General features: G+C 37.2%; 1 protein-coding gene across 1 annotated transcript in view; it reads left to right on the top strand.

Moving 5' to 3' along the window:
- The window catches only part of CDC14A (cell division cycle 14A), a 65040-nt gene continuing 42775 nt past the window's right edge, over positions 1-22265 (top strand). Inside the window, exons 1-4 of the mRNA XM_070939348.1 lie at positions 1-115; positions 678-768; positions 13270-13345; positions 19809-19901. Of these exons, the coding sequence (XP_070795449.1) occupies positions 1-115; positions 678-768; positions 13270-13345; positions 19809-19901 (375 nt within the window). The remainder of the gene's footprint in view (positions 116-677; positions 769-13269; positions 13346-19808; positions 19902-22265) is intronic.

A 22265-nucleotide genomic window follows, 5' to 3' on the forward strand; every position in this document is an offset into this window, starting at 1 on the left:
ATGAGTACCGAGACGTCGTCCCGCGCGTCTGCGCACCTCCGCGCCCTCTTTAGGATGGAACCCAGCCCGCCTTTGGGCTCGGAGCAGCTGCTGGGCGCCTCCGAGTTGCTCAAAGGTGAGCGCGGGAGAAGCTGGGGTGGCGGCGGCGGCGGGGCTCGTAACTTTCCCTCTCCCGCCCCAGCTGTTGACTTCCGTGCTTTGCAAGCACCTGCCTGGCCGGGGATGGGGGGGCTGCAAGAAAGACGTCCCGAAGGGATCAATTGGGTTAGATAGATCCCCGGAATCGCGTAAACTTTGGGGTGGGGTGGGGTGGGAAGAATGTTAAGAAGAGACGCGGGAAAAAGAGTGGGGTGGCCGAGCTGGGTAAGCACGAAGCCCCCCCCCAAAAAAAAATCTCGGGTGAAGAGGGAGGTGAGGCTTTCCGACGCCCTCGGATAGCCTGACCCGAGCGCTTTCCTCGAGGACGATGATCCCTGAGGTGTTTTGATGCCTGCGATGAAATGGAGCCCCAAAGCTTCCCGTTGAAGTTATAATGGCCGGTTAGTGGCTTTAATAATGACGCTCGGAGCTGAGAAGTGAAGACCGAGCGATCAACTTGTCTGGAAAAGACCGGATCCTTCAGCAGCTCATCGCCTCTGTTTTGTTTTGTCCCCCCCCCCCCCGCTCCTGTATTTCAGACCGACTTTATTTTGCTACTTTGCGGAACAGACCCAAAAGCACCGTCAACACGCACTATTTCTGTACGGATGAGGAGTTTGTTTATGAAAAGTAAGTTTGTTCTTCCTTTTTGCCATTTTTCCCCCTCTCGATAGCCCTGCTTTACTTTCGTTTTCTTATTGGAAACGTTTGTTTTAGTTCCTGTCGTCTCCAAGTGATTAGAAGAAGTAGGTCATGGGGGGTTTTCTGTCTCTCTCTGTCTCTCTGTGTCTCTCTCTCTCTTTTTTTTTTTTGCAGAGATCCTTTCAAATCATCCTAAATCACATGTAAGACAGCCTTGCCATTCTGTTGTTTATAAAGTCCTAGAGCTATTTTTAAGACTAATTGCATTGCGCTGTAAACTCTTAAATTAGAAAGTGGATGTTTCTCTTTTCTTTGCCCCAAGGTTATTTTCTTTTTGCCAAAGGGATGTTATGTTTGAGCTGTTGGTCTGTGATTTAAAATACTTTTCTGACGTTCATCTGCTCATCTTCTTCTAAACAAAAACAATAGTTCATCTACCCTGAAGTTTAGGAAAAACAAAAAATTGTAGTTGCACAGTGTTATACAGTTATTCTTCATGTCTGAATAGTTTGTGTTAGGTGCATTTTAGATAAAAATACTGCATTTGAAACTCACATCAGTAAAAGCAAAGTATGTTTGCATTCAACTTTATGGCATTATGAAATTTGCATTTGAATTTATGGCAACAAAAACCTCTGCTGAATGAATGTTTATAACATTCTTGGTAACAAGTTTATTTGACAGAGACAGGAATGTGATGTTGTTTTTTAACTTGTGAACTGTGATAGTCCTTCCTGGAACAAAAGCCAGTATCTATTGAGATTATTTATGAAGGACTTTAACAAAATTAGCTTTATTTTTACAAGACCTATTTAGACTGCCATGTTCCATGGCCATTTTTCTAACTGGAAACTCTCTTAATATACAAAATATACAGCAAGAGGGAAAGAATTTGAGGTAATGTTATTACTAATAACATAATAATAGCTTAACACTGGTCACCACCACTGTATTGAAACTTACTGAGTGGAAAAGAATTTAATGATCAGAGGCTCAAAGTCATTCCGTCATCTGAAATGCTTAATATTCATCTTCAGTACAGTTTAAAAATCATTAGTTTACATGAAATTAAGTTACATTGACTTAAATGGGATTTACTTCTAGATTGATAGGTTTATTCCTATAAAATAATACAACCTAACTAGAAACCAACATGATTGTACTCTTGGGTTACTCCCATGAATTAATGAAGTATTATAGAAAGCTGCTACCTTGAGTTATTTAGTATATGTACCATAGACTTTGGCTTGTATTTCTCAGAATTGGCCAGAACTCCCAAGATTGCACAACATAATCGTTCGTTAAATATCCTTGCTTGTGAAAGATACACGCTTTTGCCTAATCCACATTATGATTTAGCAGAGATGTAAACAAGGTCAGGTAAAACTCCCTGGGACTTTCTGTGCTGTTGTAAAAAGTGAACACTTGGAGGTTTGTTCAGTAGGGTTTAAAAGTAAGTGTATACAATTACAGATTTAATTATTTAATCTTACACACTAAACATCTGTTTAGATGTTAACTGTGATAATACATGGAATCTTTTTTAATATACCCTCTCCTAAGCTAGCTGTATGATTTTTAAAAAGTCTGTTGTGCAGTATCACATTCTTTGTTCAAAAGTTTATTTAGGTCTGATATAATTTCCCTTGACAATAATTTTTAGTCTATCTTAATCTAAATATGGCTGGATGTGCCATCCACACACCTATAAGCCATAAGAATATACTCAGTTGTTTTGAGATAATATATCAAAACTCATTGGCAAACAGGAAAAAACTAAGCTGTGTAGCATCAGTAAAAACAAAACCCCTCAATATATCTGAGAAATAGTACTTGTTGCTAATTGATAGTATGTTTAAAGGTTTGGATGAAAGTTTTACATGCTGATGAAAACGTAGAGCTTGTGTTATAGTCACCCGAAGCATGCCTAGCATGTTAATTTTGATGCGTTACTATTTCAGAATGTTTAGGTTTGGATGCTACAAATTTCTAAATTCAGATTTTTTAAATCTACATTAAATCTGAGTTCCATTGCTTTGTTATATTTAAGATTTCTTATTGGACAGATAAAGCTATCCAAAAGATTAACAAGGATGGCAATTAAAACACAGTGATATTAAATGTTTATAGAAAAGAGAGAATAGAAACATTTACATGTTAACACTTAAACTTTTATTTGTTTAACACCTTTTATAGTTATTAACTTAGATTAATAAGAGTATTAGAAGTTTTGATGGAAGGGATATCTATGTAGGTATCATCTTATCCTAGTCCTCTTCAAGCAATTAGTCACCTCTGAGCTGCATTTGGCCTCATTGAACTACACCACTGAACTTTGATTGCAAATTGCTGAACTACGGTGAGATGGTTTTCTGCTTTTTATTGAAATCAAGCCTAAAACAAGCAGGCTGAGCAATTTGCTAAGGTTACTGCACTATTTTAATACTGAAAAGGTGACATCATGTCATCATTACTCTGTCCTCCATGCCTCTTGAATTTCATGCAGTCATCACAAAAAAAAAAAAAAAAAGTTGTTCCCTGGCCATATTATGAAACAATTTGAGCCTGGTGTATTTTTTGTTAAGAATGTCATTTTTAAGACATATAAATAAAGTATCCTTTATTCCAACCCTTCAGTGTTTTCACCCTCTCCCGTCTTTTCTTTCTTTCTTTTCAACAACTTCACTTCTTTCTTCACTTCCTATTTCATATGATTGGTTAACACCTCCTTGAGAAATAATTGTATTTGAAGCTTGAGGTTAATGGTTCTGTTGAAGCCAAGGATTATTTCAGTTCTTCCTTGCTTTTAAATCTCTCACCACTACTATTTCTGTAGTACTCATTTCTTTCAACAGCTGTAGTTAACCGTGCTCTGCCTGGCACCCTACTTTCTAATAGCAGTTACTGATTTTGTTCTACTATAACTAAAGATTTTATTTATGTCTCTACTTGTAATTTTTCTATTGCTTCTTCTATAGCCAATTGCTCTTTTTCAGTTTTCTGAATTCCTCTTCTGCTGTTATTTTGCAGGCCCTTTATTTGATTTCACTGACATCAGTAATTTAAGAAAATCTTAAATGAAACATGCCTTCAGTTTTAATTTTTCAAACTACTTGGTTTTATGATTTTTATTGTCTAACAAACCCAGATCTCCTGGATTAATAACTGCTCTTCATGTGGTCCTTTTTTGTCATACTTCAACTGATTATCATCACATTATCACCAGGTTGATTGACTTTTTTTAAAGGTTCTTTAGATTGGATTGAATAATTTTTGCTTTGAGTCTGCCAAATATAAATGGTGACTATCTACCAGTTCACAACTAGCTATTTTCAATAGAGATATGTACTTAAAGCTTACTGTAATAGTTCTAGGTTACTATATCTGGGCTGCAAATACCCAACCAGCCATTAGGTAGCAATACAGTTTTCTGTATCTCTTTGCTGCCCCTTTGTGGTGTTCTACTCTAAAGATGTAGATTCTCTATTAATGCCATTATCAGTGGTTGCATGTCCTTAATAATGTTAAAATGGCATCAATGGATTTGAGAATAAAATTGCTTCATCAAAAAACTGCATTTAGAGTGTATTGGACTCCTTAAGAATGTATTCAAAAGGATAGATGTTTTTCTTTTGGACATACAAAAAACGTTTCAAAAACATTGATCCATAGGGAATGGGTGTATCTGGTACTTTTCTGGAATAGTCTATTAATGTGCACAGGTAGATTATATGGGAAAGCCTCTCAATATTAAAGATAATGCAATGTTGAATGTACAGTTAGACCTTTATTTACATCAGGGGTGGGTTCTACTTACCTTTACTACCGGTTCACAATGGGGCTGCGCGCGCATGCAAGCGCATGCGCAGAAGCATTTTCATGACATCGGGTCGGTGGGTGGAGCCTCCCGCCGGCTTTACTCTATAGAACCAGTGCAAACCAGGGGCAACTCACCACTGATTTACACACATTTATTTAGTGACCTTTCCTAGTTACAATGATACTGAAAAAAGAGACTCATAACTAATCCTCATATTTACGACTGTTGTGGCATCCCCATAGTCACATGATCAAAATTTCGGCACTTGGCAATTGGCCTGTATTTACAACAGTTGCAGCATTCTGGGATCATGTGATCACAATCTGTGACTTCCCAAACAGCAAAGACAATGTGGAAAGCCGGATTTGTTTAATGACTGCATGATTCACTTAACAATCATGGCAAAAAAAAAGGTTGTAAAATCCAGCATAACTCGTTTAACAACCACCTTGCTTAGTAATGGAAATTCTGGTTCCAGATATTGTAAATGGAGGATTACCTATATATCAAAATTTTGGAATCTGACTGTCTTTGAGGAATTAATTATACTGGGCATAGCGGGTGGCCAAAAGAATTATATTGAAAAATTGGAAAAGTGATACTGCACCATTCCAAATATTAAAGACTGGCTTGGAAATGTGTAACTTTCCTCTTCTGGAAAAGACAGTATTTTCTGCTAGTCAAAGGATGAATGTGGAGATTCTCAGTCATCCAGGTCATACTTGTCCCAAAGGTGCTTTTTCAAAAGGCAAGTGGACTTTGTTTTTCCTTGAAGACATTTCGCTTCTCATCCAAGAAGTTTCTTCAGTTGAAAACTGTAGAAGCTTCTTGGATGAGAAGAAAATGTCTTCAAGGAAAAACAAAGTCCAATTGCCTTTTGAAAAAACACCTTTGGGATACTCACAGGATGAAGCAATATGACCTTTGGCATAGATTTTTATGATATTTTATAGTATACAATGATATTGTTAGGTATTTTTTCTTTATCTGATTGTAATATATTTATATATATTTTTAGTACTTGGATACTCTATAGTTTGTAATCTTCTGAAAATAAAGAATAAGAGGGGCGAGGCAGGAAATCTAGTGGCAATCTGTATTTTTGCAATCCCAATACAGTAGCTTCTTAATTCTATCATTGTCTTAGAATGGTCTTAGCTAACAATAACCAGATATTGTATTGGTTGCAAACATATACCCTATTTCCCCGAAAATAAGACATCCCCTAATAATAAGCCCAATTGGGCTTTTGAGCACATGTGCTAAAATAAGCCTCCCCCTGAAAATAAGCCCTCCCCAAAAATATTTAAACGCAGAGCTGGAAATCAGGTAAAACGCCAAGAGGAGTCCCATCTTGCTCCACGCACCCCAAAATAATAAGGCCTCCCCGAAAATAAGACCAAGCGCTTATTTTGAGGTTCAAAAAAATATAAGACAGGGTCTTATTTTCAGGGAAACACAGGTACAGTTTTTTCCTGAAATATATTCAGTGTGATTTGAAATATTTTATTAAGTTTATTGAAATTAACCCTCAAATCCATTGGTATTTCTGGATTTTTGTTGAACAAATGTTTATATATTCTATGATATTTGATGTTTTCTCAGGCCCTTTTTAACTCCCTCCAATTCTTACCTCATCCCTCCTTTTTTCTTCAGGCTTTTCAGCAAGGTTGGAATCTGTATCTTGTGATTGTCCTCGCACACTGTTGTGGTATACAAATGCCAAAATCAGAGCGGTATAAACAGTTTATTTTGAGGGGAGACAAGTATTCAGTCACTGCCAGTACCCCAAAATGGATAAATTTGTGGAGGCTTAGTGTCAGTCTTGTTGATGTTATATCACTTATTTGCTATAACTGAACATCTGAAGTACGTTAGATATGTAGTGTGGTTTTATAGAGCCTTCTATGGGTTCGTAAGATTTGATGCAAGACATAACACAAAGCTCCTCTTGTGAATTTTTCTTTCTTATTAAGAAAGCAATTAAACCCGTATTTACGTTAACTTTTCATCTCCTTCCTTTGCAAGAGTTATTTCCAGCTGGATAGTTACATTCCGTTCTTTGCTTCTTCTTTCCTCTGCCCACATGCCTGATTATCATAATGGCTTGAGTTGTTTTAAAGCAAATTATTTTTCCACTGAAAATATTTGCAAATTGTTGTTTATTTTAACATTTGCCCTATCTACTTTCTATTGAGAGAGAGAGAGAAAGAGAGAGAGAGAGATGTAAGAAGCTAAACACAGCAACTAACATTCCCTGTTTCAGGCTGCTGCTGGTTTTCTATCTGTGCCTGGTAGAACTTGGTCTTTCCTGTCTTGCCTCAGTCTTTCACAGAGATCTTTTGGAAAAAGTGAAAAGGACCCATTGTGCTACTTCCTCTTTGGATCTTTGATCGGTCTTCTCCAAGCTTCCACCAGGTCTACTCAGAAGACTTCAACTTTCCCTTGAACCAACGGATAATTGTATAACGCTGCCCTGCCCATTTTAGGTTGACTACCCAACATTGTTCTTTACTAAAACCAACCACAGATGTTAAGCTATCTACACTGTCCAGATTCACCTTGGACCACCATCTCTCCAGCCTTTTCCAGTTCCCCCTTCCCAACAAATCTTTTGTTTTTTAAATCTTTGTCTTTTTTAGCAGCTCAACAGCAGTCTCCTCAGCCCAGGAGTAAAATCCAAAATTTTTCCCTACCGGTTCTGTGGGCGTGGCTTGGTAGGCATGGCAGGGGAAGGATATTGCAAAATCTCCATTCCCACCCCACTCCAGGGGAAGGATACTGCAAAATCTCCATTCCCTCCCCTCCTGAGGGAAGGATATTGCAAAATCTCCATTCCCACCCCACTCTGGGGCCAGCCAGAGGTAGTATTTGCCAGTTCTCTGAACTACTCAAAATTTCTGCTACCGGTTAGTACCTGCTGGATTTCACTCCTGCCTCAGCCCCTTTTTCCTATGCAAAATCTTCCCGTGGATAACCGTGCTATTTCCTCCATTCTGAGGTTTGTTTTGTTGACTGAAAGAGAACAATGTCTATTTAAGGTGCTTGTATGGATACACAATAGACTGCTGAGGTTGCCATAGGTAGGCATTCTTCTAGTTTTGTCAGAGGACAAGTCAATCTTGTACAATTAAAATTTATTCAACAGTAGATTTGATAGTCAAAGTTCTTAGTGTTACACCAAAATTGTGTGCTCAATTAGAAAATGACTGATTGCCTTGTCTCAAAGAGATAGTCAGCCAGCTATTCTTGAGAGCCCTCCAAGAAAATATATTGTTTGGTATTTATTCTGTGCTCCCAGGATCTTGTAATCAGTAGCAAGCTGTCTTTATAGGTGACAAATTGCTACAGCTTTTAATGCTGTTTAACTATTTTAACTGCTAAATAACAGTTTAGTCATGGTTATCGGTGAATTATTATTATATTTCATGAAAGTAATTTTTGAGTGTTACATACCATATTATGAAAATGAAGCCTCTACTTTAAATTATTTCTTATATTTTTATTGATTAGATTTTCATCCCACCCTTGTTACCTTATAAATACCTCAAGGTGGCAAAAATACATAATACATTCTTCCTCCTTCTATTTTCCTCACAACAGCAACTCTGTGAAGTGAGTTGGGCTGAGAGAGAGAGTGACTGACCCAAAGTCACATTTCAAGGAAAGATTTTTTTTTGTCCCCAATGGCATTAGATAATCTCAAATTCTACTGCTTGTGGGGGAAAGTTTTTTAGTTCCTCTGCGAATGTCTCTCACTCTCTTTAGTCACCTTGTTTTACAGGTAATCCTTGAGTTACGGGCACACTTGTGAGAGGAACATGGAGTCGTGCCCAATTTTATGACCTTTTTTGTCATGGTTATTACGCAAATCATACAATCATCTAGCGAATCCAGCTTCCCTCATGGACTTTGCTTGTCTTAAGCCTCTTGGGTAGGTCACAAATGATGATCATGTGACAGTGGGATACAGCAATCATCATAAAAACGTGCCAGTTGCCAAGCACCAGAATTTTGATCATGAGACGGTGGGGAAGTTGCCACAATCATAAGATTGAGGAACAGTTGTAAGTCACATTTCTCAGTGCGTAACTGAATGGTTATTAAATGAACAGTCATAAGGTGACCACTACTTGTCTGAATGAAAGGTACCCAATTATTCAAATATTTATCATAGCATTGCTACTTCAATCTCCCAGTCAATTTTAATATTCATATATCCTATATTTTCAAACTGTAATTTATCTTGAGAATTTCCATGCAGTATTATAAACATGATAACTAGATTTGAGTGGGATTATTAAAATATGTTTTCAGGCTTTTTGCAGTGTTAAATTTCCTTCCTGGTATAATATACTATAATTTTTGAAAGAATCTTATCAGGTGCTTGCCTATAATTATGCTTATCTTTTGCTTGATGTATATCACATTGCACTAGTTTGAATAGAAATTTCAGTTTCATTTCACTTCCAAGCAGGCAATTTTAGAGAAAAGAGTTCTTCAAGGCTTTTTCTGCCACTGAGAGATTTTATCATGCTGAATAATTTGATGTATCTGGAAATAGGAGTATTTTATTAGTTACGGTACTCTTAAATATATATAGTATATGTAACATTTAGCGATTTATTTAGTGAAATAATTATTTATTTAGTTTTTATCAATTTAGATTTCTTTGTCAGAATATGTGCACTTTATCCCTGTAAACCAGCCATATTGATGTTGCCATTTTGTCAGTTAACAAAATTTGTTGTGATTGTTTAAATTTATGGTATAGATTTTTTTCAAGACCCAATCCTCAGTTCTGAGTTTTACTGGTTTAATACTTAAAATTACTTCACATTCAAGAAAAATTCCTATTTTAAATTACAGCAATTTTCTGAACATACTATTGAACTTTTTTCTGTTTCTAAGCAATTTATTTGTTTCTATCCTGATTAGATCCTATATATGATTTGGGTTTGAATAACTCACCCTTTCTTTAGAGGCGCTGATCTAATTGTAGATTACAGTTGATCTGCACTTATGCACACAGCAGGATTAAAATGGAATACAGATTTAGCCTAATCCACCATCCACTGTGAACCTGGAAGGTTGTACATATCAGAGACTGTCTGTATGTAATCATTTCCAGAAGACTGTCATGTAAGTTGTTGCTACAAAATAAAAAGCTGAAATGCCTGAAAATTGTTATGACATGACCTTTCAAGGACAGTCATCAATTTCATCTGTTGCACATGTACAAAAGCTTCATGACACTTTTGTATTTCATTGATATCTGAGGCCTTTCAACAATGGAATTGCCTCTCAATTGTCAGAGCGACTAAAAAAGAATGAGACAAATGAGCGGTTGCAAACATAAAAAATAAATGGAGCTTTGATCCCACCATTGCTGCTGCCATCTTGCCTATGGGCATTTCAGGAAGACACAGATAGTCCTTGACTTACAATGATAATTGAGCCCAGAATTTGGGTTGTAAGTCATTGCAGTCATTAAGCAAGTCATCACATGGTTGTTAAGCAAATCCAGCCATATCTAATAAGCATTTTTTGCTGCATTCTGCTGGGGGAAAATAGTAAATCAGGGGTGACATGACTGTGCGATACTACAGCTGGTCATAAATGCGATCTGGTTGCCAGCGCTTGATACACAATCATATGACCACATAGGAAAGTGTGTGGCAGTCATAACTTCAAGGACAGCTTGTAAGTACCTTTATTGAAGATCATCAAAACTTCAAAGGGTCATTAAGCAACCAGTCATTAAGCAAGGGCTCTCTGTAGTTGCTATTACCTTTCTTTTCTTAGTTTCATAAATATTATAATAAAACTATGTTGTGTCTTTGATTTATGATTTTATTGGAGTTTATCAATATAAAGTGAGGTCATATTCAGTACTCTAGGTACTGAATATTTTTATACTGGTCTCATCCTAAATTTTTGTTTTGGATACAGTAGAACTATGAGTTATTATTTCTGGGTCAGCATTTTTGATATACCCTAAGTTATTGAAGGAAACTCACTTATAGAGATTAGGGATTCTATTCATTTGTTGCATAAACAACAAACTTCAATTGCCAAGTTATTCTATGAATTCACTGTAGTTTTAATTCTCTGATCATTAAGCAACAGAGACTCCTCCTCCTCTTATTGTTCCCTACGCAGCTTCTCTTCCACTCATCCCTCAAGATCATTCTTCCGTATGATTATAATTTAGGAACAAGATTTGCTTTAATACAGACGTGCACATTTAACTCTAAAATTTTGGTTTTCTAGTTTATGCAAGGCTGATATTTTATTATTACAGGCACTTTTATCACTGCGTTATTTAAATAGTTAGATCCTTTGTCCTTAAGGCTATTTTCAAGGATTGAATGTCAAGTCAAGTCTGTTACTATGTTAGCAAATTATTTTAGTGATAATTTGAATCTTTTATTATTATTATTTTACAAAGTCAAAAATAAATCCACGGACCAGAATTTGATGATTGAAGTCCTGTTTGTTCACTTGTAATTTTCATAATTGCTTATGAAGCAATATATTGCTTCTGTTTGGTAGCAGCATTGTTTTGATGATGTAGGTTCAAGCTGCCATTATTAAAATGCCATTAACTCTCGACATAAGTGTGCCAAGCCTTTTTAAATACTTTATAATTAAACACTAGAACCTGTGCCAAAAAAATATCAATGAGCCTGTGTATTGCTAGTTGAAATAAGCCAAACGAGCCAATTGTAGGATTCAAGGGTTACCTGTTGAAAATCAAATTCAATTGGCAAGTGTTCTATAAAAGAAAGCTTTACAAGTAACTAAAAGTAGTTCTTTGTCCTACTCATGGGTACTGTTTCTTTATTAAGATGACTGAAATTAAAACAGGGAAACATTGCTGGTAGATACAGAGCTGAATTAGTCAGCCTTCTAATTATTTAATGAGTTAGGAACTGGTAATTGGATTATTCAAGAGGAATGTTAGCTCTTACTCAATTCTTTGTAAAGGGATCTAGGATGATCATGTCACACTTCACTTGTTAATTCACAATAGACTTTCATTTGCTCAGCATATTTTATGGGTGGCCTGTAGCTGTTTCCATATGAAATAGCTTGTTTTACCTCAGTAAAATATGATTTACTCCTTCTGAAAATGTTTTGGTTGCTTTTGTTTTGTTCAGTTGCTTTTAGTTGTTCAATACCATGTGACAGTGTACCACATGAGGTATTAGAACATGGTACTTACCAGATCCTTGAGGTAATACACAGACACACACACATCTGTTAAAAATTTCTATTCTCATGGCATTTCACAAAAATACAAACTGCTATCATATATTATATAGTTACCAATAAAATGTTCTGGATTAATTCATTAGTAAATAAATGTATTTATAGTGGAACAACTTGAAACTATTATACCATAATGGTATTACACCTGAATGTCCCTCTGATTTGAAGTGAAAATGTAGAAATAAAAAAAAAACTGTAGCGTTGAAAGCTATTGCTGCAAATCCATATTTATTATAAATTTAAGTGAATTGTGCAAATATTCAATGAAGCTATTACACCTTCTTTATAACAGTGTAGCAAAATCATAAATTGGAATGTCCCAATAGTTTATCTGTATTGCTAGTAACATTTAGGCTAATATATGGACTATGGACTATATGGACTAAGAGCCTTGGTGGTGCAGCGGACTAAGTGCCGTTATGTAGCACTTACCTGCCAGCTGCCTGCAATTAGTGCGAGTTCAAATCTCACCAGGCTCAAGGTTGACTCAGCCTTCCATCCTTCCGAGGTAAGTAAATTGAGGACCCGGATTGTGAGGGCAATAAGCTGACTTTGTAGAAACACCACTTATGGGGGGCCAAAAGCCCTAATAAGCAGGTATATACAAAAGAATGAAGGCTATTGCTATAAGTGCATTGTAAGCCGCCCTGAGTCTTCAGAGGAGGGCGGCATATAAATTGAACTAATAAATAAATAAATAAATAAATGTTGTATTTCTTCAGTCCCAGCTAGCCATTTCTTCAGTTCATAAAGCATAGTCCCTCTACAAAAGTTTGTCCATCACGACATTGTTAGGCATTTGTCACATTTTTCCAAAATAGAAAAGCATATAAAGATTTTACTTCTTATGTATTTCTGATGTATTTACTTCTTATTTCTGAACTGTGGAATAGGTGGACTTTAATCAGCAAAATTACAAGGTGGAGTTTGAGCTTTCATCTAATTGTAGAACAGACTATATATATTGTACATTATCTAGGTTATAAATTGCAAAAACAGATAATAGGTCAATGTAGAATCTACAGATTCTGTAATCGCATGATGCATAAAAGCCCTAAAAATGTTGTGATAAAACTGCAGTAACCTGTTGCTTAGCTAATCACTATTATAGTCAGAGATGGACTAAATTTATACGGTGCAGGTATCTGTTGTGTACTTCGATTTCCCAGTTGATTTTTTTGTAGATCTGCAGTTGAGAACCAGTGATATAAAGCAGAAAATATTAAATGGATAGAGTGACACATTTCTAGTTGTAATGCTGCTACCCAGTATTCCTATAAAAGATGCCAATAGCAATGTAGCTATTTAATAAAAGGAATACTTGTATTTAGAAGTATTTGATTAGCTGTTAAAATTACTTTGAACAGTCTTTCATGTGGATATATTTGTTTTAGTTTTTATGCAGATTTTGGACCTCTAAACTTGGCTCTGGTGTATCGATTCTGCTGCAAATTAAACAAAAAATTAAAGGTAAGAATGTCCTTTTGTTATTTTTTTATTGATCTTGTTAATCTCTGTAAACTTCCAGAGGTATAGGTGAGTGCTTGGCTTTGGTAACTGATTTTTTAAAATAGTAATTTTATAAAAATTACACTGAACAATAAAAACGAATACAAACTAAAAAAAGAAAAAGAAGAGTAGAAGGTGCAGAAAAGAAGAAAAACAAATATTTTAAAAATGAAAAAATATAGTAAAGAAATATATAAAGAAATGATTTCCTCCTTCATAACAAGCATAAACAATTTTAGTAACATCACCTTCTCTTAAAATGTAACAAATGATTTCTTATTCCCATATCCCATTTCTTATTTAAGGAAAAATATTTGTAACTCATGATTGAAATGAGGGGTCCTTAGAGCTTTCTGAACTTGGTGGTTTTCTTATAGACATTTTATTACCCAAACTAGCGCATGGATGATGTTATTTGGTTTGAATAATGGAATGTCTGCAAGAAAACAACCGTTCCAAGAGTGCCAAGTACCCTTCCTCTCTTATTTATAAACAAATCCTTGTCAATCCAGTTCTGATGTCAGCAAAAGTTCATGAAGTGTTTCCAGAGACGATAACATATCTATTTCAACCTTTATCAAATAAACTAATTTTATATTCCTTCCTTTTAACAATTATTGATCTTTAATTCCTTCAAATAGTGTCCTAAATCTTAATTCCTTTCCAATATTTTTTATTCCTTCTCACAGAATTATTCAAACTTCTAACAACATTCTTTTGTAAATCAAATAAAGGAATATTGCCCAGATCACTCTCTGTGTTTGTTCTTTATATATCTCCTTTAATTATAAAGACATCAGCTGGTTCCTTTTGTAGGTCCAGTGTAATATCTTTTTCCATGTTACTTTTGTAGCCTGTGATTTTTAAACCCACTTTCAAATCAGCCTTAATCTTGTTAGGGAAAACTTGCTTCTCATAAGGTATTTTAAACATAGTCTAGATAGAGAGGCAGACACTCTTATAATTAACTTCTGCATCCATTGTTCAAAAATAAACTTCAGTATCTCCGATGTTAGAATATTCTGCTTCATTCTGTATTTGTAAATCAAATTTAAATTTTCTTCTCCTTTAATTATAATCTTTAGTTCCTTCTAGTTCCCTCTAGTGTCCAACCATCAAAGTCTGTATTATGTTTTTTAAAAAAGAATTTAAAAGAAGTATTTTCCCACAGAAAGGTTCTTATTTCAAATCCATCTGGACCCTTAGTTCGTTTGTGATTTTTAATCACCTTTTTGCCTTTTATTAAAAAAAAAAATTAGGTCCCTAAACTTGTATTTAAAAGTTTTTCTGCTAAGGATTTGTCTTCCCCCAGAAGCTAAATATCAAACCTGTATAAATTAATATGCTTCTCTATCATAATTCCCAGATGGATCAAAGAAGCAGCGTTATAAATAAATAAGTGACTGATGGCATGCTATATTTGTGAAGGTGGGTGAGCTGAAGGCTCTATAAAGAGTCTGTCTGCCAAACTCCAATCAATATGTTGTGTTGTAATTAGTAGAGCCTTCCCAATATTATAGTACCCTAACAGAAACTGTGGTTTCTCCAGCTTTTAATGAAAGTGGGAGAGGCTGTTCTAGGAATATATAAAAACTTTTTAAACAACTCTATTGCTGTCCAAAGTTTTCATATTTTGCCCAATAAGATAAAAATTCTATATAACTTCAATTAATTCTTAGTGGAAAATTATTTTGGTTAATTACTGTTAGAAGAACTTGCTAGAGGAAAATAAATTGTGCATGTTCTGATCAGTTCCTGCATCATGTGTGAAAGCACGTGATAAGTGCACATGTTCCATTGTAAATATTCACCACCTATCTAATCATTTAAAGATGTATGAAATACCATCGCTGAGATGATTTAGGGTAAATATTCTGAGCAGATAAGTTTAATTTTTCTAAATAAAGCAAAAAACTTTTGTGCTCCAAAAAAGAGCTGATTTACATTTATTACCTCGCTGAAATATTAAAGCTGTACAAATTTTTGTTTCCTTGGGCATTATAGTGCAGTTCTACACAAATATCTTGGGACTGTGCCATGAATTCTAGATAAACATGAATAGGATTGGGGCTGCATATTAACTAAATGTTCAATATATTGCTTCATGTGGAGATTAGATCCTTTTAATGATGATATGAACAGTATATTTGCTAAGAACGTTAAGATCTTGTCCTTTAAAATCATACTTGAATTAAACTCTCACCTTGTTTGCTCATGTGCAATACAAAGATTTTCCTTGATAAGGGAGTTGTGTAAAATGTATGTAATCGCTCGTTCTTACCACCTAATAAAAAGATGAAAAAGTAGTCCTCAGGTTATGATGGCAGTTGGGAATGGAATTTCCATCACCAAAGGATGTCCTAATGTGTGACATTCCATGACTACATCACTTACTGATGGTAATACCAGCAGTCCCCAATGCCGTCATCATGGCAGTTTGTTAAGCAAGGACCTCATGTGACCACAATCTGGAAAGAAGCAATGAAATCGCATCCCAGGGAAGCAGGGTGACAGGACTATGGAGTACGAGCTGGTGGCCAGTTGCCATGGTGGGCGTTACAGTATACGGATAGATGGACAAGCACTAAGTGCAAGTGGGCACTACAGAGAATGAGATTCCCATAATCCCCCAGGAATCAGGAGAAAAAGCAATGGGAGTAACTTTCTGATTTGTGATCTCCTGCTGGCTTCCTCATTGACTTTGTTTCTGGGAAACCTGTAGGGCAGGTCACAAGTAGTGGTCTGGTAGTTAAGGCGCCAGGCTAGAAAAGAAGTTATTTAAATGTATAATAAAAGCAACATAGCAACCTATTTTTATGGTTTCAGTTTCTCATATCAGTGGTGATTTAAGCATAAAAACCAGTAAGTAATAAAAGAATATATCATGCAAATTCATGCTTAGCATTCATAAATATCTATATGCATTATGTTTATGATGTAGAACTCTATTGTTACAAAAACTGTTTTTCAAAAGAATTGAATAAAAGTCATCTTATTTACTAGAAAAATAGTGTACTATATGTGAAGTATGTAGGATGATTTGTGAAACTTGTGAAACTTGCAAAATTCACTATATTCTGTTTTAATAAAATAGAATTCTAGACGTTCTATGGTCTGTCTTGTAGGGCTGATACTACCCTCTTGTGGGAAGCCCACTGACAAAACATGAGTGCGATTGCATCCTTCTTCCTATTTGCTAGTATTGAGATATATATTGCCTCTCATACAGGTAGTCCTTGACTGACAACCACAATTGAGGCCAAAATTTCTGTTGTTAAGTGAGACATTTGTTGAATGAGTTTTGCCCCATTTTATTATCTTTCTTGCCACAGTTGTTAAGTGAAGCACTGCAGTTGACAAGTTAGTAACCCGGTTGCTAAGTGAATCTGGCTTCCCCATTGACTTTGTTTGTGAGAAGGGCGCAAAAGGTGATCACATGATCTTGGGACACAGCAACAGTCATAAATATGAACCAGTTGCTAAGCATCTGAATTTTGGTCACATGAAATGGAGATGCTGCAAAAATGATAACTATGAAAAACAGTCATAAGTCACATTTTTCAGTGCTGTGGTAACTTTGAATGGTCAATAAACAAACTGTTGTAAGTTGAGGACTACCTGTATTCCAAATAAATTATAGCTATCAAGACCAGTGTTTAGAATTAATGCCTGTTCCTGCTTATTCTGAATACTAATTTCTTTAACATATTGCTAATATATTTCAGTTAATGTTGGGTGGATTTAGAAAAACATCTCCCTGTTTCATTATCCTACTTTTTATTTGTACAAGAGACTTAAGATTCAATATGGATAATTTTCTACTATACAGTAAAGAACAAATTGAAAATGCAGCCAGGCAGATGATTTACATGATTTAGACCAGGCATGTCCAACCCACAGGCACATGTGGCCCTGGACAGGATTCTGGGCAGACTGAACGCGACCACATGTTTGTTGGACCCGTGTCCCTCCTGGTTAGTGCTGGCTTCCCGGGAGGTGACGCGAGGCTGGCTCCAGGGGATTATAAATGCTTCATTGGGTGAGGGTGACTTCCCTGCCACCTTGAAAGAGGTGGTGGTCAGGCCTCTCCTCAAGAAGCCTTCCCTGGACCTGGCAGTGTTGGCAAATTATTGTCCGGTCTCCAACCTTCGCTTTGTGGCGAAGGTTGTTGAGAGTGTGGTTGCATGACAGCTCCCCCAGCACCTGGATGAAACGACGTATCTGGATCCGTTCCAGTCGGGCTTCAGGCCTGGGTACAGCACGGAAACGGCATTGGTCGCGTTGGTTGATGATCTCTGGAGGGCTTGGGACAGAGGTTGCTCCTCTGTCCTGGTCCTATTAGATCTCTCAGCAGCTTTTGATACCATCGACCATGGTATCATGCTGCACCGGTTGGAAGAGTTAGGGGTGGGGGGCACTGTGTTGAGGTGGTTCTCCTCCTTTCTCTCTGACCGGTTGCAGTCTGTGTTGGCAGCGGGGCAGAGGTCGACCCCGAGGCCCTTCCTATGTGGGGTGCCACAAGGGTCGGTCCTCTTGCCCCTTTTGTTCAATATTTATGTAAAGCCGCTGGGCGAGATCATCCATGGTTTCGGGGTGAAGTACCACCAGTACGCTGACAACACTCAGCTGTACATCTCCACCCCGGACCACCCCAATGATGCCCTTGAAGTGATGTCCCGGTGCCTGGAGGCCATGTGGATCAGGATGGGGAGAAACAGGCTCAGGCTCAACCCATCCAAGACCGAGTGGCTGTGGTTTCTGACATCCCGGTATAGTCAGTTGATGCCATCACTGACTATTGGGGGCGAATCGTTGGCCCCCATTGGGGAGGGCTCGCAACTTGGGCGTCCTCCTGGATTCATGGCTGTCTTTAGAAGAGCATTTGACGGCTGTGACCGGGAGGATTTTTCATCAGGTTCGCCTGATTCGCCAGTTTCGAGTCCCGATCCCTTTCTGGATCGGGACTCCTTACTCACGGTCACTCATGCCCTCGTCACTTCCTGCCTGGACTATTGCAACGCTCTCTACATGGGGCTCCCCTTGAGGAGCACCCGGAGGCTCCAACTAGCACAGAGTGCGGCCGTGCGGGTGGTTATGGGAGCGACATGGCGTTCCCATGTAACACCTCTCCTGCGCAAGCTACACTGGCTCCCTGTGGTCTTCCGGGTGCACTTCAAGGTTTTGGTTACCACCTTTAGAGCGCTCCATGGCTTAGGACTGGTTACCTACAGGATCGCCTGCTGCCACCATTAGCCTCCCACTGGCCGGTACGCTCATAGAGAGGGGCTCATCCGGGTGCCGTCGGCCAAACAATGTCGACTGGCGGCCCCCAGGGGGAGAGCCTTCTCTGTGGGGGCACCTACTATCTGGAATGTGCTCCCCCCGGAGATACGGAGGATCCCGGATCTGCGCACCTTCCGCCACGCTCTTAAGATCTTTTTATTCCATCAGGCTGGCCTGGCCTAATCTTTTCCCTTTTTTCCCTTTTTAAAATGTAAATTTTAATCTGTTTTAAATTATTGGGGTGTTTTAAATCTGTCTTGGGCCAAATTGTTTAATTCGGTTTTACTTTGCTTTTAAATTTTGTATTTATGTGTTTTATCTGTGGCTGTTCACCGCCCTGAGTCCTTCGGGAGTAGGGCGGTATATAAATCAAATAAAATTTAAAATGAAATGAATGAAAATAATGAGGCCCCACAAGATTGTAAACATTTAACATTATTATGTGATTGATATACGTTAACTATGTTATATATTTTATATGTCACTGAAGATAATTCCTCTTCACTCGATGTGATCTAGACCAGTAGTCCCCAACCTTTGCAGCTTGGTGGCCAGGTTGGTGGGGGAGAGGGGAAGTGGGTCATGCGAGCGGTGGGCTGGTGTGCACATGCACACAAATCGATGTTTGCAAGTTGAGTTGTGCACGGGTGTGCATGTGCACCGGCCCACTGCTTGTGCAAGTTGAGCTGCGTGCCCATGCACCAGTCTGCCACTCACGCAGCCCAGTTCCAAATAGGCCATGGCCAGGTAGTGGACTGTGGCCCAGAGGCCTAGACAAGCCAAAATTTGGATGCCTATGATTTGGACATTTAATTCTGAAGCACAGTAATCTTAAAGGAAGAGTTGCCTTAGAATTCATGAGATAGAAGCAGGTGGATATTCTGATTCCCTACCGCTAAGATAATATTCAGACTAACAGAGGGATTAAAGAATTGCATGCAAAGAAGAAATATTCCCATTATATGGGGGAGGGGGTTAGGGAGCAGTTTCTTTATACTCTCGTTTAAAATTGATCAGGATATAACCTGATTTAAAGGACATGCTAGTAGAAGTCTCTTAAGCTGATGAGTCACTGAGCTGAGACATTTGGCATAATTTTGTGGTCTCTCCTAATCTTTTTATTTATTTGTATCTTAAACAGTCTTTCAGTCTATCAAGAAAGAAAATTGTATATTATACCAGCTTTGACCAACGGAAAAGAGCAAATGCAGCGTTTTTAATAGGTGCATACGCAGTAAGTATCAATGGCCATGTGCATTTCTAATGAGAAGTTGCTGATACTTCAGTCTCTAAATAGATACTGCAAAAGCTAGCATCCCTGCTTTTTCAGGATTTTAAGAGTCAGAGCAAGAAGGTTCTGGAAAGAAGCAGTTCTCATTTACATTTTTAAGCGCCTCCCAACCATAAAAGTATTTCCTCAATTACTACTTGGGAGGGGATGGACATGATCTGCCTCCCACGGGCTTCCATACTCAGTCCCATCATTTATCTCCCTCCCCCCCCCCCACAGCCATTTAGAAATTGCAAGAGAGATTTGAAGGGTGGAGTTGGGAGCAGGAAGATTATGCCATCAACATAAAGTGGCAAATTATTGCTGAATTCTGATGAAGTTTCCTTGCTAAATTATAACATCAGGACCGTGGGGTCTGCAGGCTCATTCTTGTTTTACACAAGTTTGGCATTTGTTTTCTTGTAGATGTTTTACCTACCTTTTTAAAATTAAGAAAAATTGATCAAAATTGTAGAACTTGAAAAAAAGCTAGTATTTTGTGATTTAAGGGTGTGGTGTTATGTTTAACAACATTCATGTAGGTCTTTATTAATATACAGTGCTGTTAATTTAAACAGGTAATATGTACATATCCTGTTGGCTTTGTATTTATAATAAATACAATCTAGCATTACTCTGTACTGTAATTAGCACTTCACTATGCTATACAATAAATGTGCTACAAAATGGTGCCTCTGTGTTGACTGAATGAAGTGAAATGGAATTATGAATAACTTTTCATATAAATAGCTCATGTTCTTAATCTTTTAAGATAATCATGTTGTTAATTGAAATAAATGAGCTTATTATGAAGCAGCAAAGCATGTTGCAAGCAAATGAATTAGTAGAACTTTAATTTTATCTTTGTGTTGAAGAAAGCAAGGAATAACAGTATGAGAACTATGTTTGCCTTGAAAATGATTCACAGTGAAAAGGCAGATGAGATAGTTCAGTCACTGGTCTTGTGTTGTGTGAGTAAGCTGCCTATCCTCTTTGGCATCTAATCTTCATCCAGGTTATTTAAGGGTTCTGGTACAGATTTTTCCTAGTCCTCCTACAGGAAACCCTTTCATTTCAGATAAACTGGGCCAAGGCCAAATGTAATATCTTGGGAGTAGCGTCTTGTTTGTCCATTGCAAACTGTAACAGAACACAATGCAATTTTACTGGCATTCTATATCTCTTTTTTAAATTTAAACCCTTCTGTTGAAAATTCTAAGTATTTTGATATAAACATTCAGCGCAATAATAACAAAGCAATTTAAATCTATATTAATATTATTTTCCCTCCTGTTTATTTATAAGTTGCATTCAGTGCATACAATTTGAAATAATACTAAATAAAAGGACAGCCTAAAAAGTGAAAAGCTTAGGATAAGCTTTTACTCGATTTTAACAAATCTGTGCAGAGTCTTCTGTATTAGTAGATATCTGTATCTGCTATTCAGGGATGTGAACAAATTGGGTGCTTAGAAAGGATATTTTACAAGTGATGTTGTATTGTGGGGAGGATAAGCAAATACAGAATCCAGGCAATTAACCAAACAATAAATCAGCATAGCTGAGATTTGTTCCTGACAATATAGAGGCTGCTGGTGATGAATAATGCAAATAAACATTAAAGAAGAGCAAGTCCTATCTATAGAATCAACATTCATATTCAGAGTAAATTTTTCTAATCAATTCTGATTTGGCAATTTCCACAGAAGTTTATCTTTGAAACTCATGCTAGAATATGATGATTTTAAAAGATCTGTTCCAGTATGACTGGGAGAAATGCTTTCCCACTCATTTCTCTACTAATTTTTAAAATATCTAGTAAATGTTTAATTGTCCTGAAAGACTAGCTCTGTTTCCCCATGTGAACAGTAGAAGAACATTTGAAGGGTTATTTCTGACAGCTGATGCAGCATGCAAGAGCCAAGACTTTGATTTCTCTGATTATTCAGGGAAAAATTGTGCTTAATAGCAGTGAGTTATGTGAAACCCATACTTTCAATCATAGGAAGATCATTTTCAAAGATGATTGTAGATTCTTAGTGAAATATGAAAAGTAAAAACTGATAGGTAAAATTTTGCTGCAGATGGTCTTAGTTTAAACACCACTCATTTAGCAACCTTTTAAATTTACAATGATACCGAACAAGTGGTAGTTAGGACTTTCCTCAGAGTTTCTGACCTGGCAATGTCCCTGCAGTTATCCGACTATGATCTCGTTGCTCAGCATCTGGCTTGCAATTACAACATCATAACAAGCCACATGATTGCGATTTCCAATGATCTTGCTGGCTTCTCACAAGCTAAGTCAATGGGGAAGCCAGTGGGAAG

The sequence above is a fragment of the Pituophis catenifer genome, unplaced genomic scaffold, assembly GCF_029215685.1.
Source record: "Pituophis catenifer annectens isolate HBS135680 unplaced genomic scaffold, rPitCat1.0.hap2 SCAF_3, whole genome shotgun sequence".
In the NCBI taxonomy this organism is placed as follows: Eukaryota; Metazoa; Chordata; class Lepidosauria; order Squamata; family Colubridae; genus Pituophis; species Pituophis catenifer.